The sequence below is a fragment of the Geotrypetes seraphini genome, chromosome 4 (assembly GCF_902459505.1).
Source record: "Geotrypetes seraphini chromosome 4, aGeoSer1.1, whole genome shotgun sequence".
NCBI lineage: Eukaryota > Metazoa > Chordata > Amphibia > Gymnophiona > Dermophiidae > Geotrypetes > Geotrypetes seraphini.
The window spans coordinates 10,177,871-10,199,018 of NC_047087.1; the positions used below are offsets into that span (position 1 = coordinate 10,177,871).

The 21,148-nt window shown below is 44.9% G+C and overlaps 1 protein-coding gene across 1 annotated transcript in view; it reads left to right on the top strand.

Annotated features, from left to right (window-relative positions):
- Nucleotides 1–21,148, top strand: part of LOC117358819 (cytochrome b-245 light chain) — a 46,649-nt gene that overhangs the window by 8,530 nt on the left and 16,971 nt on the right. Inside the window, exon 3 of the mRNA XM_033940545.1 lies at nucleotides 3,221–3,295. Coding sequence (XP_033796436.1) covers nucleotides 3,221–3,295 — 75 coding nt within the window. The remainder of the gene's footprint in view (nucleotides 1–3,220; nucleotides 3,296–21,148) is intronic.

Consider the following 21,148-nt stretch of genomic DNA (forward strand, 5'->3'; position numbering starts at 1 on the left):
CCTCACCAGTGTCTGCTATATTTTTTGAACAGGTGAATAAAGATGCAGATAAAAGTGAGATGAGGATTGTAGTGAATTTGGATTTTCAGAAAGCTTTTGACAAAGAACCCCATGAGAAGGAAGTTGAAAAAGTCATGGGATGGAACTTGGCATACTGTCTTTTTGGTGTGGTTTACACAGGGCAATGACTTGCCCGGAGTTCAAGACTAGTTTGTGGAATGTCAACCAATCTACTACTCTCGACGGGTAGTTCTGCAGTGTAGAGAGATCAGGATTAAAATTGATATAGGAAAAATAAGAATAATATTACTCGAAAGGGTCCAGAGAAAAGCGACTAAAATGGTTAAGGGGCTGGAGGAGCTGCCGTACAGTGAGAGATTGGAGAAACTGGGCCTCTTCTCCCTTGAAAAGAAGAGACTGAGAAAGGACATAATCGAAACAATCAAGATAATAGACGGAATAGACTTAGTAGATAAGGACAGGTTGTTCACCCTCTCCAAGGTAGGGAGAACGAGAGGGCACTCTCTAAAGTTAAAAGGGGATAGATTCTGTACAAACGTAAGGAAGTTCTTCTTCACCCAGAGAGTGGTGGAAAACTGGAACGCTCTTCCGGAGGCTGTTATAGGGGAAAACACCCTCCAGGGTTTCAAGACAAAGTTAGACGAGTTCCTGCTGAACCAGAACGTACGCAGGTAGGGCTAGTCTCCGTTAGGGCACTGGTCTTTGACCAGAGGGCTGCCACGTGAGCGGACTGCTGGGCACGATGGACCACTGGTTTGACCCAGCAGCGGCAATTCTTATGTTCTTAGCATAAAAACCCCCCAAACACTTTTTATACCCAGAGACTGCATAAGAGTAGCCAGGGGACAAAGATAGATATGAAAGAGCAACAGTGGCAAATTGGATCCTTATGGGACCCCACATGTAAGAGGGTGATCACGAGAAGTAGCTGAGCTAGTTTGCACAACATATGACTTATTATGTAGAAAAGAAGTGAGCCACTGAAGTACAATTGTGGAGAGACCAATATCTTTTAGGCATGAAACACGGTCAAATTCTGCCGAAATCAGCGCAATGTTCCCCCTATCTAAGGCGGCACGGAGAGCGCTGAGAAGGGAGGTAATGACTGTCTCTGGACTATGGCGTTTACAAAATCCCGCTTGATAGGGATGAAAAATTTTAGTCTTATCGGTGAAAGCGAGACAATTTATTAATTAATTAATTTTGATTTCTATCCTGTTCTCCCAGAAGCTCAGAATGGGTTACAGGTAGACATTCACAATCGTTTGAAAACAGACTAGTCATGACAACAAATAGGTTACAGTGGACAATAGCGAAGCTTATTCTAGAGACCAGACTGGTCCTAGTGAAGAGTTCTAGGAGAAGTCTATTGAGGAGGCAGTTATTAATGGCCTGATTGGTGGAAGAGGAAGGTCTTTACTGCTCTGCGGAAGATCATTAGTGAGTCTAGCGACCTGATCTGTTTGGGTAGTCGGTTCCATAGCTGAGGTAGGAAATGGCCGTAGGATCTTTTGTACGCCATACTCATTCGGAAGGATCTTCCTGCGGGAATGCTGAGTCTTTGTTCTGCTTTGGAGCGGAGGGGGCGGTTAGAGGTGTCTAGGCATAGCTTGGATGCTATGTAGGCTGGGGTTTTTTGGTAGAATCTCTTGTGTGTCATGACAAGGGCTTTTTGACTGGTAATCAGTGAGCTGCATAGAGCGCTGGAGTAATGTGAATATACTGTTTTTCAAGCATCTTCGATTACACGTAGGTCGGTAATTGGCAGGAATTTGTGATCTTGACTGGCCATTGTTGGAAACGGGAAACTGGGCTAGACAGACCCCTGGTTTGACCCTCTATGGTTTTGCTTGTACCTGTGGACCTCTGTCTCCAGCCCTGGGCATGTCTGCTCCTTGGTTCCTGTGCTTATTTCTTGATCCTCAACTGGTGTACAGTGATTTTGGTTCAGTAGGTATTTAGTATAAGCCCTTTGCATCCACAGTAATTGAATCACATTAATGGTGATTAAGTTCTCTGTCATCTCTTTGTACCTTTCACAACTTTTATTGGTAAAACAGAGAACCAGGGCCCTTGTGGTGGTTCTGATGGTGAGTTCTGTGCCCCACCCCTGGTAGAAGACTCCTAGTTCAATCCCCCTCTGGTCTTCATTCCAAGGCTCAGCTGGCATTGGAGATAGAGTCCCGAGCTCTGGTCATCACTCAGGGGTGGCACCAGGTTCAGGGTTCATGAGTGCATGGGTCCTGATTCAGGATCACCGTGGCAGTGACCAGGTTACAAAACAAGGGAAGTTCTAAATGAAGCCTCCAGTGGGGTGACACCAGCCCTCGTTCTGATTGAACCTGAGGCCCAAAATCTCAGGATGAAAGTGCTGGAAATTAAAGTAAAAAGAGAGACCTAGTTAAGACTGAAGAAAGGAAAATAAATGTCCCCAACCTCTGCCCCAGTGTGGAGAGAGCAGCAGAGGTCTATCCAGAATGCTGAGCACCTGCTGGCTTCTCATCTCCTGGGGTTCCCTTTTCTCATCTAATGTCTTCAGGAGATTTTTCTGTGCCAATGACCCAGTCCTTGGGACACACCCAGCCAGTCGGGCTTTCAGGAGATCCACAGTGAATATGCATGAGAGATTTGCATACCAAAGAGGCAGTGCCTAGACATCCATCCCATGCATAATCCTTGTGGATATCCTGAAAGCCCGACTGGCTGGCCGTGTCCTAAGGACTGGACTGAGAACCACTGATGCATTATATAATTGTAGCAAGGATGGTGGGCAGTGGCACAGCAAGGCAAGTTGGTGCCCAGGGTGGTGGCATCTGCCCCCCCCTACTCTTCTCTGCTGCTTGAGCGCTCCCTCCCCCCACCCACCTCTTGACATGTATGCTGGCACAAGCAGCGTCTTCCACCTGCTGCTTGCTGGCCTTGGCTCCCTTCTGACATCATGTCCTGGTCCCGCAACCAGGAAGTGATGTCGGAAGGGAGCCAAGGCTGGCACAAGCAGCAAGTAGAAGACGCTGCCCTTGCCAGCAAGCATTTAAAGAGGCACGCAAGGGGGTAGAGAGGAGATGTGGCACCTGTGCCACCCGCGAAGGCAGCACCTGGGGTGGTCTGCCCCCCCCCCCATACCTACTGATGGTGGGGGAGGGGGAGCAGCTGAGGAGTTAAACGTTGTGGAGAAATGTTCCTTAAGGTAACCCCACAGAGCAGCTGGAGTCTTTATATGTCTGCTGGAATACCCCAGGGGGAGGCGGAAAAAGGGCTCCACCTTAGAGAGATGGTGAGTAGCTTGTTTCATTCACTGAATCTATGAACTGCGCACTCCAGCGCTGAGCAATAGTGCAAAGAACGGGACACGTAGCAATATCTCACAGCAACGTCAGACAAGTTAGTTTGATACAAGTTTTTGGTGTAAATCATTTTTATTGTTGACCATCACTCAGCAAGCAAGAGCAACCAAAAACGTTTCAAGGAGTACAACATTTTCACTTTTCATCCCCCCATGAACGAATCTCCCCTCCAGGACCCTAGAAGGCTCCCCTCCCTCACCCATGGCCTCCCCAACACTGTACAAGTCAGAGCGAACAGAAGAAGGATGTGCTCTTATACGTCCTAACCATCCAGACCCAAAAAAACCCCCAACCCCCCCCAGAATCCAGTCACACCAACAGCCATACACCCAATCATACTCATCCATTCCCCCTTCGATGTTCCGGGGTGGCCGAGCATATCTGGACAGCTAGGAAAAGAAAAGGAAAAAGCAGGTTAGGAATAGTTCACCACCAAACTCTGAGCTCTAGGAGACAAGGATTGAACATAAAGAGTCCCAAGTAAACAGAAAAACTTTCTTCTGTTTAAGAACGGTGGGCGTGGCGTTGTTCCAAAAGCATTAAACCATGGAGGCGATTCTGCCATGCCCAGAAAGCAGATGTAGTTGGTTGTAGAATGATCTCAATAACAAGTTGTTATCCTAACTAGAGAATGACACGAGTACAAATTTTTCCCCGTTCCCGCGGGAACTCATTTTCCCGTCCCCGCAAGTTCTTTTCCTGCCCCATTCCTGCAAGCTCTGGCCTCATCTGCACAAGCCTCAAACACTTTAAATCAAAATTATAAACGTTAGAGGCTTGTGCGGTTAAGGCAGAGCCAGAAATGGGACAGGGACAGCAGCAAAACTCGCAGGGACAGGGGACAAATTTGTCCCCGTGTCATTCTCTAATCCTAACTTGACACATACCAGGGATCTAATGCCAATATCCATAATATCCAGTTTACAGGTTACAATTTGCCATAGTTACAGGGTTGCTATAAAACCGTTTGTTTAACTCTTGGGGGGTTTCCGTTTCCAGATAAAGTAAAACGCTTTCCGTGTTAGATCCTTAAGAACATAAGAATTGCTGCTGTTGGGTTAGACCAGTGGTCCATCGTGCCCAGCAGTCCGCTCACACGGCTACCCTTGGTCAAAGACCAGTAACCTAACTGAGTCTAGCCTTACCGGTTCAGCAGGAACTTGTCTAACTTTGTCTTGAATCCCTGGAGGGTGTTTTCCCCTATATCAGCCTCTGGAAGAGCGTTCCAGTTTTCAACCACTCTCTGGTTGAAGAACTTCCTTACGTTCGTACGGAATCTATCCCCTTTCAACTTTAGAGAGTGCTCTCTCGTTCTCCCTACAGGTGAACAACCTGTCTTTATCTACTAAGTCTAATCCCTTCAGTACCTTGAATGTTTCGATCATGTCCCCTTTCAATCTCCTCTGTTTGAGGGAGAAGAGGCCCAGTTTCTCTAATCTTTCACTAAATGGCAACTCCTCCAGCCCCTTAACCATCTTAGTCGCTCTTCTCTGGACCCTTTCGAGTAGTACCGTGTCCTTCTTCATGTATGGAGACCAGTGCTGGATGCAGTACTCCAAGTGAGGGTGCACCATGGCCCGGTACAGCGGCATGATGACCTTCTCTGATCTGTTCGGGATCCCCTTCTTTATCATTCCTAGCATTCTGTTCACCCTTTTTGCCTCCGCCGCACATTGCATGGACGGCTTCATCGACTTGTTGATCACAACTCCCAAGTCTTTTTCCTGGGAGGTCTCTCCAAGTACCACCCTGGACATCCTGTATTCGTGCATGAGATTTTTGTTGCCGACATGTATCACCTTACAGTTATCCACGTTGAACCTCATCTGCCATGTCGATGCCCATTCCTCAAGCCTGATTATGTCACGTTGCAGATCTTCGCAATCCCCCTGTGTCTTCACTACTCTAAATAACTTTGTATCGTCCGCAAATTTAATCACCTCACTCGTTGTGCCAATGTCAAGATCATTTATAAAGATGTTGAAGAGCACGGGTCCAAGCACCGAGCCCTGCGGCACCCCACCGGTGACGCTCTTCCAGTCCGAGTATTGTCCATTTACCCCCACTCTCTGTTTCCTATGATTCAGCCAGTTTTTAATCCATGTGAGTATTTCACCCTCGATTCTATGGCTCGCAATTTTCCGAAGTAGTCGTTCATGCGGAACCTTGTTGAACGCCTTCTGAAAATCCAGATATACAATGTCGACTGGGTCGCCCTTGTCTATCTGTCTGTTTAGTCCACAGGTGTCAAAGTCGGTCCTCGAGGGCCGCAATCCAGTCGGGTTTTCAGGATTTCCCCAATGAATATGCATGAGATCTATTTGCATACAATGAAAGCAGTGCATGCAAATAGATCTCATGCATATTCATTGGGGAAATCCTGAAAACCCGACTGGATTGCGGCCCTCGAGGAGGGACTTTGACACCCCTGGTTTAGTCCCTCAAAGAAGTGCAGCAAGTTTGTCAAACATGATCTGCCTTTGCTAAAACCGTGCTGACTGGTCCTCATCAGCCCGTGTCCATCAAGGTAATCAATGACCAGGGCAGGATTAATTCTTCGAGGGCCCCTAGGCACACAAGTACACTGGGCCCCCCCTGAGCCTGCACTCCCATGCCCCGCCCCATTTATCTGTTATCTTATTTACTTTTTTATTTCCACTTATATTTCTTTTTTTAAAATTCAAAACGAAGATTAGCATACCGGTGCACAGTTTTTCTTCTATGCAACTCCCAAACATTTCTGAACAAATCCCCCTTCCTTCCCTTCCCACCTACTTACCCAGGACATTAACTCTGAATCCTTTCAATATGTATATAAAAGCGTTCAAATATATTGTAAAGCAGTAATAATATCTGAAATATAAGTCTATATTAATAACCAAATTTATATTGCCTAACTGCCTCACTCTACATCAGGGTGTCAAACTCAATCACATAAGAGGCCGAAATCTGAAAAAAAGGCTAAGTCGCGGGTCAAATTTTTAATTAAGATAATTAGGGGTCCTTTAAGGTACGCTAACCAATTTACATAGAAACATAGAAGATGACGGCAGATAAGGGCCAAAGCCCATCAGGTCTGCCCACTCTACTGACCCACCCCCAAGTCTACTATCCTAGGGATCCCACTCCTGGTGACAGGTTCCCTTGGCTTAACCCTCTAAGGGATCCCACATGAGCATCCCATTTGCTCTTAAATTCTTGCACGCTGTTTGCCTAGATCACCTGCACCGGGAGCTCATTCCAAGGATCAACCACTCTATCGGTGAAGAAATATTTCCTGGTGTCGCCATGAAATTTCCTGCCCCTGAGTTTGAGTGGATGCCGTCTTGTGGCTGAGGGTCCTTTGAGAAAGAGAATCTCTTCTTCCATCTCGATACAGCCGGTAATATACTTAAACGTCTCGATCATGTCTCCTCTCTCCCTACGTTCCTCAAGTGAGTACAGCCGCAAATTTTTCAGCCTTTCCTTGTACGATAGATCCTTGAGCCCCGAGACCATCCTGGTGGCCATCCGTTGCACCGACTCTACTCTCAGCACATCTTTTCGGTAGTGTGGCCTCCAGAATTGCACACAGTATTCCAAATGAGGCTTCACCATGGTTCTGTATAATGGCATTATGACTTCAGGCTTCCGGCTGACGAAACTCCTGCGGATGCAACCTAACAACTGTCTTGCCTTAGATGAAGCCTTCTCCACATGATCATCAGTTTTCATGTCTGCACTGATGATCACTCCCAAGTCTCGTTCTGTTGAAGTTCTAGCTAAGGTCTCGCCATTCAAGATGTAAATTCTGCACGGATTTCTGCTGCCGAGATGCATGATCTTGCATTTCTTAGCGTTGAAGCCCAGCTGCCAGGTCGAGGACCAAAACTCCAACAAATGTAGGTCCTGTGTCATACTATTGGGTGAATTGCCATCTCTCACTATATTGCTTAGTTTGGCGTCATCAGCGAATAACGTTACCTTACCTTGAAGCCCCTGAGTTAGGTCACCTATGAATATGTTGAAAAGGAGCGGGCCCAAGACTGAGCCCTGCGGTACTCCACTGGTCACCTCCGATGTTTTAGAGAGGGTACCGTTAACTACCACCCTCTGAAGTCTGCCACTCAGCCAGTCATTGACCCATGTAGTTAGTGTTTCTCCCAGCCCCATTGTTTTCATCTTGCTCAACAGCTTGCGATGCGGGACACTATCGAAAGCTTTGCTGAAGTTTAGGTATACGACATCCATGGATTCTCCCAAGTCTAACTGTTTTGTTACCCAGTCAAAGAAGCTGATGAGATTGGATTGGCAGGACCTACCCTTGGTGAATCCGTGTTGTCTGGGATCTCGTAGATTCTCCTCATCCATGATTGCGTCTAATTTACGTTTGATTAGTGTTTCCATGAGTTTGCATACTGTTGATGTGAGACTCACCGGTCTGTAGTTTGCAGCCTCTGCCCTGCAACCCTTTTTGTGCAGTGGAACGACGTTAGCTGTTTTCCAGTCTATGGGGACTCTCCCCGAACTTAGGGAGAGATTGAAGAGTCCTGATAGCGGTTCTGCCAGGACATCACGCAGCTCACTGAGCATCCTGGGGTGTAGATTGTCCGGTCCCATGGCTTTGTTCACCTTGAGTCTTGCCAATTCGTAGTAGACATTGCCAGGTGTGAACTCGAAATTCTGAAATGGGTCTTCCACGCTGGGCCTTGCCTGCAACTGCGGACCGTGCCCCGGTGCCTCGCAGGTGAAGACCGAGCAGAAGTATTCATTCAGTAGTTCTGCTTTATCGGAATCTGATTCTGCGCAGTTCCCATCTTTTTCCTATTACTAATATACCTGAAGAAGGATTTGTCCCCTTTCTTCATGTTCTTTGCCAGAGTCTCTTCCACTCGAAGTTTGGCCTCCCTGACTGCCGTTTTGACCGCTGCAGACCTTGCCCTATGTTCTAGTTTAGCTTCCCTAGTCTCCGTTCATTTATAGGAAATAAATGCTTTTTTCTTCTCCTTGACAAGGTGTGAGATTTCTGCGGAGTACCATTGGGGTTTGTTGTTTCTCCGCCATTTGTGTACTGATTTAATGTAGAGGCTTGTCGCTTCATGTATGGTAGATTTCAGGGATGACCACATAGCTTCCACATCATCGGTCGTAGCTTGGTTCTGCAGTGTCTGGTGGACGAAATCTCCCATGCGTTCGAAGTCAGTGCCTCGGAAGTTGAGTACTTTTGTTTTCATGTTTGATCTAGGGAAACCTTTCCTGAGGTAGAACCACACCATGTTGTGGTCGCGTATCTCCTACCGAGACCTTCGAGACGCTATCCCCATTGATGAGTACCAGGTCCAGGATCGCCTGGCCCTAGTGGGTTCCAATACCATTTGTTTGAGTCGTGCTCCCTTTATGGATGTTAACAGTCTCTTGCTGCCGCTGGTTGTTGCTGAGTATGAGTTCCAATCTGTGTCAGGCATGTTGAAGTCCCCTAGCAGAACAGCGTCTCCCCGTAGAGTGATATTCTCTATGTCTTCAATTAATTCAGAGTCTTTGTCTTCCAGTTGTCTTGGAGATCTATATACTACACCAAGATACAGGCACTTTTCCCTGCCTCTGGCCAGGTTCACCCAGAGGGATTCCCGGGTGTACTTGACATCTATGATTCTGGTAGTTTTGATGTCTTCTTTAATGTATAGTGCCACCCCTCCCCCTGACTTTCCCTCTCTGTCCTGACGAAATAAGTTGTATCCCGTTATAGCCATATCCCACCCATGAGAGTCTGTGAACCAAGTTTCGGATATTGCCACCACATCAAGGTCGGCATTCATTATTTCGGTCTCTAATTCTAGAATCTTATTGCCTAAACTGTGTGCATTAACATACATAGCCCTCCATACCCCGTGATTGCTAAGTCCCTGTGGGGAGTTTCCCACCTGGGGTAGTGTGACTCCTAGAGTATTGTTTGCAATGGGGGCACTTACTTTGGACTTAGAATCGGAGTTTCGACTCACCTTGTCAGGATCGTTCCTTACTGCACTTGTATCTGAGTGGGTACCCTCCCCCGACTTACCTAGTTTAAAGCCCTATGAAGCAGGCAGGCTAGTCGGTGTCCAAAGACATGCTTACCCCTGCTGGTCAGATGGAGTCCGTCTGGTCCCTGAAGTCCTTGCAATGCCTCTCCATGGTTCAGGAATCCAAAGTTCATTTCCCGGCACCATCCTTGAAGCCACTCGTTAGTCCTCAGTATACGCTCATCCCTGACACTTCCTTTGCCTCTAACTGGAAGAATCGAGAAGAAGACCATCTGCGCTCCTGTCTGCTTCAGCCTCTCACCCAGGGCTCCAAAGTCTCTAGTTATGTTCTCCGGGGTGTTCTTAGCAGTGTCGTTTGTGCCAATGTGGATGAGGACCATGGGGAAGTGATCTTGGGGCTTGAGAAGCCTATCAAGACAGGCGGCGCACCTTAATAAAAGGACCCCTAAGTGACTAAGGCTTAGTCTTAGCAGACATATAAGGTTACAACATCTCCAACTCCACACCGGCTCTGTGGTGTAAACAAAATTAATATTGTAATCACAAAACAGAAAATTTTTTCTACCTTTTGTTGGTCCCAGGCTCTGGTTGTCTTCTGATAACTCGCTTGCCAGGGTCTCCTGCCCATTTGTCGTTTTCTTCTTTCTCCGTGCTAACCATCCATTTTTCATCTCTGTCCTCCTCTTCCGTTTCCCTTCCCTCCCTTGGAGGTCTGGCATCTTTCCTTTTTTTCATCTCCATATCCGCAGCTTCGGCAATTGACCCCACCATCCCCAGATCCACCATCTATCCTTTTTTCAACTACCCTTTCATCCAGCATCTCTCCCTCCTTCCCCACCACCTCAGGGTCCATCATCTCTCCATTTCTCTTCCCAACTACCCTGTCCTATGCCACTTCCAGAAACTGTATGCCTCCCCCTTCCATCTTTCCCTTCACCCCCATTGGTCTGGCATCCATCTTCTTGGATTCCCTCCTCCAATGATCTGGCATCTCTCTCCTCTCCTCTTCTTCCCTTCCCTCTCCCACACCCACACCCCCATGGTCTAGCATTTCATTCTCTTCTCTCTCTTCCCCCCATTTCCATCAACATCTGCCCCCTTTCTTTCCCTCCAACCTAAATCCATCCAGTATCTTTTCCCCTTGTTTTCCCTCTTTCCCTGCACACCAATTCCAAAAGCATATGCCCCCTTTCTCTCCCTCCACCACCCTTTCCACACAGAAACGGCAATGGGCCCCCCTCTTCCCTCCCTGCATGGCAACAGGCCCCCACCCGACAACGACAACAACGCCCACCCCTAGCAACGGGTCCCCACTCGACAACAACAACGCCAGCCCTCCCCCCAGCATCGACCGTCGGCAATGTGCAGGCAATGAAGCTCGAAGAAGATCCAGCGATGACTTCGTCTGCTGGTCCATCCCCCCTCCGATGTCACTTACTTCTTCAGGCAGATGAAGTCATTGCGGGATCTTCTTCGAGCTTCATTGCCTGCACATTGCCGACAGTCGATGCTGGGGGGAGGGCCGGCATTGTCGTAGGGTGGGGGCCCCATGCCGTGCAGGGAGGAAAGAGGGGGGAGCCCGTTGCCGTCTGGTATGTCGTCCTTCAGTGGGCCCCCCTGACTATTTCAGGCCCTAGGCACGTGCCTAGTTGACCTATTGGGTAATTCGGCCCTGTCAATGACGCAGTCCTTTATCAGCAACTCTACCATCTTTCCCGGTACCGAGGTCAGACTCACCAGTCTGTAGTTTCCCGGATCTCCCCTCGAACCTTTCTTGAAGATCGGCGTAACATTCGTCACCTTCCAGTCTTCTGGAATCTTTCCCGATTTGATCGACAGATTGGCTATTAGTTGAAGCAGTTCAGCTATGGTCCCTTTCAGTTCCTTGATGACCCTCGGATGGATGCCATCTGGTCCCAGGGATTTATCGCTGTTAAGCCTATCAATCTGCCTACACACCTCCTCTAGACTGACCGTCAATCCTGTCAGCTTTTCATCTTCATTTCCAGCATATAGCCTGATGGGTTCTGGTATGCTGTGTACATCTTCTTCGGTAAATACAGACGCAAAAAATTTGTTCAGTTTGTCGGCAATTACTTTGTCCTCCTGTAGCGTTCCCTTTATTCCATGGTCATCCAGCGGTCCCACCACTTCTTTCGTGGGTCGTTTCCCCTTAATATATTGAAAGAACGGCTTGAAGTTCTTCACCTCCTTGGCTATTTTTTACTTGTAGTCTCTTAACATAGTAACATAGTAGATGACGGCAGATAAAGACCCGAATGGTCCATCCAGTCTGTCCAACCTGATTCAATTTCAATTTTTTTTTTTTTTTTTTTCTTAGCTATTTCTGGGCAAGAATCCAAAGCTTTACTCGGTACTGTGCTTGGGTTCCAACTGCCCAAGCACAGTATCTTGTGGCCCCTTTTACCGCCTTGTGGCACCTGTGTTGATATTGTTTGTGCTTGTTCCAGTTTTCATCCATTTTTTACCTTTTCCATTCCTTAAACAAAGTTTTCTTGTCTCTTATCACTTCCTTCACCTCTACAGTGAGCCACGCCGGTTCTTTGTTCTTTTTCCTCTTGTTGATACGCGGTATATATAGATTTTGCGCCTCTGTGACTGTGTCCTTAAAAAGGGTCCAAGCTTGCTCTAGCGTTTTTACAGTGCTTATCCTCTTCTTAATCTTCTTCACTACCATGAGTCTCATCCCTTCATAATTCCCTTTTTGGAAGTTCGGTGCCGTGGCTGTCGTTTTTGACTGATGTTTCTCCCCTGCGCCCAGAGTGAAGCGGATCATATTGTGATCGCTGTTTCCCAGCGTCCCTTCTACTTCTACATCTTGTGCCGGTCCTCGTAGACCATTTAGAATTAAGTCCAGAATTGCATTTCCTCTAGTGTTTTCCTTGAAAAAAGAATGTGGGAACGTAATAGGCTACAAACAAATACAGTCATTTAGGCAAAACGATCATTTTCAAAGCTTGAGTACGTTTCAGCCATGAAAGATTGAGACCCTCCCATCTCTCTAGTTCTAAAAACAACTCTTTCACCAGGAGATGGAGAGATACGTACGACTAGGTATTTGATGCTTTTTAATGCCCATCTAAAGGGAAATTTTGGTGGCAGTAAATTAACTTCATATAGGTTAATATTTAATTGGTCCTATTCATTTGAAAACCTGATATTTGGTTATATTGTTGCAAAATGTCAACGACCCAGCTAGGTTGTGTTAACAGGATATCATCGGCAAATAACAGAATAGTGCAGGTCTCTCTACCACATTGTATAGTCGTGATAGCTCTAGCATCTCGTATTAACGGCGGGATCTGGAAAGCCCGGTTGTCACCCATTATCCCTCCACTTCCACCTTGCTACTTGCAATACATTCTCCCCTTTACATGGTCATAATATAATCACGTTTGTTCAAGAGAAGACCTTAGGATAACATGTTATATTATAACAATTCATAGACCTCAGTGGTGTAACTGTGTGAAAATCAAGTTTCAATACACACAGTATATTATACACCAAGAATCGTCATCGGTCCAAAAAGTTTTTTCAAAGTTTTTATAAGTGCTGAATATAATCACAACACAAACTCTCTTCTTGGGTAAATAGCCGCAGCTCTGTTTATTGGCAGTCATGCCAAGTTTAAACATATCAGCAAATAGAACATTACTGAGCTACCAAAAATAAGCCTAATTATTCTTATAGTCCCCGGCCATGCCATGCCAGCAAGGGTCTGAGGGGTGGCAAGTACCTCCATGCACCATTTCCCAGGGTTGCCCAACCCAAAGGCACAGCTTCTAGACATCCCGCTGCTCATCTCCGGATGAGCCCAGCAACCAGTAGCTCGGGATAACCGTCCCCCCCCTCCCCGGCATCCCAAGCTACCTCCCGATCAACCACAACTGGCCAACAAAAGGGGCGGACGGGCAGAAAAAGCTGCCTCCCAGGACCAGGTAAGCCTTGTATCCTCCGAGGTCCCAGTTTTCCTCCCCCCAGAACTCTTCACAGTTGCTCTCCCTCAGCCAATCCCTTCAAATTCCCCTGGCGGGAATTGCCACCAGCCAATCGCATCCCCTCGGAGCCACCCCCTCCAGTATGCTGCTGCTGACCTTCCCAGTAAGGTCTCAATGGACAATAATATGGGCCTAAAAACAAAAGGCTTGTGGAGAGTTGATGTCCAAGATGAAGGCTTTATTAAGACAAATAATCCACATAAAAACATCTAGGGCCTGAACCACTGGAAACATCTGGACCCAATACGGTCTGTGTTTCAACACAATTGTCTCCTTCAGGGGTCCCTATTAGTCCTATAGACAGACTTGTGGATTAATTGCAACGGTAATCTCTGTGCTAAGACTGCAAGTTCAAAGCAATTAATCCACAAGTCTCTCTATAGGACTAATAGGGACCCCTGAAGGAGACAATTGTGTTGAAACACGGACCGTGTTGGGTCCAGATGTTTCCAGTGGTTCAGGCCCTAGATGTTTTTATGTGGATTATTTATTTGTCTTAATAAAGCCTTCATCTTGAACTACTGCTGCCCGATGCACCGATTCGAATCAGGTGAATCAATTCAATTTTTAAAAAAATCAGCCTCCTGATTCAATGACCGACCCTTCCTCCGTGCCTTCCTAAAGCCTCTTGCTGGCCATCCGCTGCCGCTCCTGCTTGAGGGGAGAGGGTCAGTCAGAAAGGCCACCCTCAGCTTCTCCACTTACCTTTAGGCTAATATGGATTGCTAGTGCTATAACAATCCCTGCAGCTTCCCGTCATCCTCAGCGGCACATTCTCTCTGCTACGGTTCTGCCCCTGATATCAGAGCTGCCGTATTAGCCTTAAGGTATGAGCGGGGAAGATACAGGCTTGCGGGGAGAGCAGGCCAAAGAGTGCTTTCATGGCAGGGGGCAGGCCTTTGCGGGGGAGCAGGTCTTCGCAGCGGGGAGCAGGCCTTCATAGCAGGGAGGCAGGCAGGCCTGTGCAGAGGGAGGAGGAGGAAGGTGTAAGAGAGGGGAGGAGAGATGCCAGACCTGGGGTGAAGTGAAGGGAAGAGAGAGACCAAACCAAAAAGAGGGGGAGGAAAGCAAAGGAGAGGTGCTAGACTAAAGGAGAGAAGGAGAAGAAATGCAAGACCACAAGAGTAAGGGTACAAGAGGGACAGATACTGCTCCAAAGTAGGTGGGCAGGATGCAGGATGGCAGGACATAGTAGGAGAAAGCCTGTACATGGGGAAGGGGATACAGGAGGTAAGGAAGAGAGAAAGAAGAAGCTGGATATGGGGAGAGATAAGATGCTGGGCATGGAGGGAGCATAGGAACAGGGACACAAGGGGGACAGTACTGGAGAGGAGAATAGGGACAGGGACACAGAAGAGAGATGCTGGATAAAAGGGTAGTTGAGAAAAAGAGAGATGGTGGATCTGTGGATGGTGGGGTCCATTGCTGCAGCTGCAGGTTATGGAGATGAAAGATGCCAGACCTCCAGGGGAGGAAAGGGAAACAGAAGGGGAAGACAAAGACAGAGATGGAAGATGGATGGTTAGCACGGAGAAAGAAGAAAGAAGGAGAGCCTGATCAGAAGACAACCAGATCAACATGGGACCAACATGATTTGAAAAATGACCAGACAACAAAAGGAAGGAAAAATAATTTTATTTTCTGTTTTGTGATTATAATATGTCAGATTTGAAATGTGTATCCTTCCAGAGCTGGTGTTGGCCTGGGAACGTGAGCTAAGATTTAACAGAGAGAGGAAAAGTATTTTTTGTTTGCTTATTTTGTTTACGCCATAGGACCAGTGTGGGTAGGACAGGGCAAAGGGGGTGAAGAGGCTATAAAATAAACCCACCAGGATATTTGGAAAAAACCACCCAATTGGGCAGGAAAATCGAATCGAATCAAAAAATTGATTCAATAGGCTGAATCGAATCGAATCGAATTTTTTTCCCCTGAATCTTGGACTTCAACACTCGCAAGCCTTTTGTTTTTTGGTGGTGTCCTCTTTGTGGAGGGATCAGGGTCAATTTTCTTGTTGTTCCAACAACACGGGCCTACCAGCTCTATGTTATGGTTGCCCATCGAGACCAGCTCTTGGGCTCATATTTGTTGTGCTAGGGGTCCTACGAATAAAGCAAAAAGTAACAGTGGTAACGCACATCCCTGGTGTGCACCTCTATAGATCTCAAAATTAGGTGTGTATTGCACATTAATTTGTGAGCAGGACAGAAGTGCCTTTTATAAAGATTGCACCCAATGTAATAACTGTTCCCGCATCTCTAGTCTCTCCAAAACTGCAAATATATATGGCCAAATGACTTGGTCAAAGCTTTTCCTGCATCTAAGAATAGTATCAAAGATGTTTGATTCGACTGAGTCACCCGTTTCATTAAGTGAAATGAACCTCGTATATTGACAAAAGTGCATCTACCAGCGATGATTCCTACTTGATCTGTATGTATGCTAGACGGCATGTAGTGCTGGAATTTTTGTAAACATTTTATAATCTGTCCCTAAGAGTGCAATTGGACGATATGAACTACATCTAGCTGGGCCTTTACCTGGTTTTACTTGTATAGTGATCCCTGACAGCCTCTATGAATAGGGAAGTTCAGTATGTTCTTGAATGGAACGAAATATTTTGGATAACAAGAGGGCTAGGTATTTCTAAAAACACTTATATAACCATCTATACCTGGAGACTTGCCATGACGTAAAGCTTTAATAGCCATCAATGTTTCCTCAACTGTGATAGGTTGAGATCATTGTTGAGCTTCTGACAATTGTGGGAGAGTGATTTGATCCAAATACTGAAGGATCTGCTCTGGTGATGGAATCATCTCGGGTGTATAAAGTTTAACATAAAAGGCAAGAAACTCCTTTTGAATATCCTTAGTATCAGTTAAAGGGACATCCATTTGGGAATATGAGATTAAAAACATATGGCTTCTCATTGATTGCTTTTGAAATTTCCATGCTAGCTGCCTGCTGGCCTTAATGCCAAACTCAAAATGTGTTTTGTTGTACCTTCTGTAATTGAATATTAATGTTTGTGAGTTCTGAGTTTTGCAGTTGGACCCTAGTTTTATGGAGATCCTCTCTCTGTTCATCATCCAAACTCTGGATGGTTTATCTCAATTTGTGTTCTTGGGCCAATTTACCCACCCCCCATCTCCTCCCCCCCCCCACACAGTTTTACAAAGCTGCGCTGCTGAGCAATGTGAGCTAAATGCCGAACCCCCCATAGGAATAGAATGGGCAGCTCGGCATTTAACTCACATTATTCAGCAGTACAGCTTTGTAAAAAAAGAAAAGAAAAGTGGGGGGTTAGTTGGGTTTTTTTTAAGATGAGCATGAAGAGAGATGATCTTACCTTGCATGTCTGCTTTTAACATCTCCCATAGTTTTTTTAGCAGTAGTATAAACAGGTGAAACACATGCTGTTTGCTCACTTTTCTGTTTATACCTCTGCTGAAAAATTGTTTTTGAATAAATGTTATATTTTGGGGGAAAAGTGTATTTTGAACCACTGGCTGACTCCTTTTGGTATTGGAGGAATAAATTACACGAACTTATGGGCTGGGAAGCCCGGCTGTCTTACTCCTCTCGTCTCCGGAGCAGAGACTTTGTTCGAACTTGGTCTCCTTATTTGGACAGTTTGTCTCCGAGGAGTCATAGTCGAATTTTGAACAGACTGCAGTTGTATCCTACCCCACCTGTCTGACCTTGGTTTCTTTTTTGCTCCGGGGTCTTTGGTGGGGGGGGGAGGTTGGGGGGGGAGTTGGGTTTCCGGGTCTCTTTATAACCCGGGAGGACATCAGAGTCCAGTCCTCTTAATGAGGGGGTGGGGTGACCCTCTTTTTGTATACTGTTGGAAAAGTACCAATTCTTATTTGTCACATGTGGTTGTTGGTTGTTATTCTTTTTGGCAATAAAAACAAATTTCAAATTAAATTAACATCTCCCACAGAATAACCTCAGGGTTATCATTAAATTCCAAAAATTCAAGTAAATCCTTTTCTAGAAGCTCTATATTGTTGGGGTCTAAAATTAAAGCATCAGGGAATATCCAGTGATGGGATTTATTGTCCAAAGTTAAGTATTACTGGACCATGATCTAAGAAAGTATGGGAAAGTATATGAGTGTCCTTGATGTCTTTTAAAATACTTCCATCCCCTAGCCACATATCTATATGGGAATAAGTCTGATGTACTGGGGAATAGAAAGTCCAAAGTCTGTTATTGAGACAGACATGGGGGAAGCCACTGCTTGCCCTGGATCGGTAGCATGGAATGTTGCTACTCTTTGGGATTCTAGAATCTTGTTACTCTCTGGGATTCCGGAATCTTGCTAGTCTTTGAGATTCTGTATGGAATGTTGCTACTCTTTGAGATTCTAGAATCTTGTTATTCTCTGGGATTCCTGAATGTTGCTATTCTTTGAGATTCTGTATGGAATGTTGCTACTCTTTGGGATTCTAGAATCTTGTTATTCTCTGGGATTCCGGAATGTTTCTATTCTTTGAGATTCTGTATGGAATGTTGCTACTCTTTGGGATTCTAGAATCTTGTTATTCTCTGGGATTCCGGAATCTTGCTTGTCTTTGAGATTCTGTATGGAATGTTGCTACTCTTTGGGATTCTAGAATCTTGTTACTCTCTGGGATTCCGGAATCTTGCTAGTCTTTGAGATTCTGTATGGAATGTTGCTACTCTTTGAGATTCTAGAATCTTGTTATTCTCTGGGATTCCGGAATGTTGCTATTCTTTGAGATTCTGTATGGAATATTGCTACTCTTTGGGATTCTAGAATCTTGTTATTCTCTGGGATTCCGGAATGTTGCTATTCTTTGAGATTCTGTATGGAATGTTGCTACTCTTTGGGATTCTAGAATCTTGTTATTCTCTGGGATTCCGGAATGTTTCTATTCTTTGAGATTCTGGATGGAATGTTGCTACTCTTTGGGATTCTAGAATCTTGTTATTCTCTGGGATTCCGGAATGTTTCTATTCTTTGAGATTCTGGATGGAATGTTGCTACTCTTTGGGATTCTAGAATCTTGTTATTCTCTGGGATTCCGGAATGTTTCTATTCTTTGAGATTCTGAATGGAATGTTGCTACTCTTTGGGATTCTAGAATCTTGTTATTCTCTGGGATTCCGGAATGTTTCTATTCTTTGAGATTCTGGATGGAATGTTGCTACTCTTTGGGATTCTAGAATCTTGTTATTCTCTGGGATTCCGGAATGTTTCTATTCTTTGAGATTCTGAATGGAATGTTGCTACTCTTTGGGATTCTAGAATCTTGTTATTCTCTGGGATTCCGGAATGTTTCTATTCTTTGAGATTCTGTATGGAATATTGCTACTCTTTGGGATTCTAGAATCTTGTTATTCTCTGGGATTCCGGAATGTTGCTATTCTTTGAGATTCTGTATGGAATGTTGCTACTCTTTGGGATTCTAGAATCTTGTTATTCTCTGGGATTCCGGAATGTTTCTATTCTTTGAGATTCTGGATGGAATGTTGCTACTCTTTGGGATTCTAGAATCTTGTTACTCTCTGGGATTCCGGAATGTTGCTATTCTTTGAGATTCTGGATGGAATGTTGCTACTCTTTGGGATTCTAGAATCTTGTTATTCTCTGGGATTCCGGAATGTTTCTATTCTTTGAGATTCTGGATGGAATGTTGCTACTCTTTGGGATTCTAGAATCTTGTTATTCTCTGGGATTCCGGAATGTTTCTATTCTTTGAGATTCTGGATGGAATGTTGCTACTCTTTGGGATTCTAGAATCTTGTTATTCTCTGGGATTCCGGAATGTTTCTATTCTTTGAGATTCTGAATGGAATGTTGCTACTCTTTGGGATTCTAGAATCTTGTTATTCTCTGGGATTCCGGAATGTTTCTATTCTTTGAGATTCTGGATGGAATGTTGCTACTCTTTGGGATTCTAGAATCTTGTTACTCTCTGGGATTCCGGAATGTTTCTATTCTTTGAGATTCTGGATGGAATGTTGCTACTCTTTGGGATTCTAGAATCTTGTTATTCTCTGGGATTCCGGAATGTTTCTATTCTTTGAGATTCTGGATGGAATGTTGCTACTCTTTGGGATTCTAGAATCTTGTTATTCTCTGGGATTCCGGAATGTTTCTATTCTTTGAGATTCTGAATGGAATGTTGCTACTCTTTGGGATTCTAGAATCTTGTTATTCTCTGGGATTCCGGAATGTTTCTATTCTTTGAGATTCTGGATGGAATGTTGCTACTCTTTGGGATTCTAGAATCTTGTTACTCTCTGGGATTCCGGAATCTTGCTATTCTTTGGGATTCTGGATGGAATGTTGCTACTCTTTGGGATTCTAGAATCTTGTTACTCTCTGGGATTCTGGAATCTTGCTATTCTTTGAGATTCTGTATGGAATGTTGCTACTCTTTGGGATTCTAGAATCTTGTTACTCTCTGGGATTCCGGAATCTTGCTAGTCTTTGAGATTCTGGATGGAATGTTGCTACTCTTTGGGATTCTAGAATCTTGTTATTCTCTGGGATTCCGGAATGTTGCTATTCTTTGAGATTCTGGATGGAATGTTGCTACTCTTTGGGATTCTAGAATCTTGTTATTCTCTGGGATTCCGGAATGTTTCTATTCTTTGAGATTCTGGATGGAATGTTGCTACTCTTTGGGATTCTAGAATCTTGTTATTCTCTGGGATTCCGGAATGTTTCTATTCTTTGAGATTCTGAATGGAATGTTGCTACTCTTTGGGATTCTAGAATCTTGTTATTCTCTGGGATTCCGGAATGTTTCTATTCTTTGAGATTCTGGATGGAATGTTGCTACTCTTTGGGATTCTAGAATCTTGTTACTCTCTGGGATTCCGGAATGTTTCTATTCTTTGAGATTCTGAATGGAATGTTGCTACTCTTTGATATTCTAGAATCTTGTTATTCTCTGGGATTCCGGAATGTTGCTATTCTTTGAGATTCTGTATGGAATATTGCTACTCTTTGGGATTCTAGAATCTTGTTATTCTCTGGGATTCCGGAATGTTGCTATTCTTTGAGATTCTGGATGGAATGTTGCTACTCTTTGGGATTCTAGAATCTTGTTATTCTCTGGGATTCCGGAATGTTTCTATTCTTTGAGATTCTGTATGGAATATTGCTACTCTTTGGGATTCTAGAATCTTGTTATTCTCTGGGATTCCGGAATGTTGCTATTCTTTGAGATTCTGTATGGAATGTTGCTACTCTTTGGGATTCTAGAATCTTGTTATTCTCTGGGATTCCGGAATGTTTCTATTCTTTGAGATTCTGGATGGAATGTTGCTACTCTTTGGGATTCTAGAATCTTGTTATTCTCTGGGATTCCGGAATGTTGCTATTCTTTGAGATTCTGGATGGAATGTTGCTACTCTTTGGGATTCTAGAATCTTGTTATTCTCTGGGATTCCGGAATGTTTCTATTCTTTGAGATTCTGGATGGAATGTTGCTACTCTTTGGGATTCTAGAATCTTGTTATTCTCTGGGATTCCGGAATGTTTCTATTCTTTGAGATTCTGAATGGAATGTTGCTACTCTTTGGGATTCTAGAATCTTGTTATTCTCTGGGATTCCGGAATGTTTCTATTCTTTGAGATTCTGGATGGAATGTTGCTACTCTTTGGGATTCTAGAATCTTGTTACTCTCTGGGATTCCGGAATCTTGCTAGTCTTTGAGATTCTGGATGGAATGTTGCTACTCTTTGGGATTCTAGAATCTTGTTATTCTCTGGGATTCC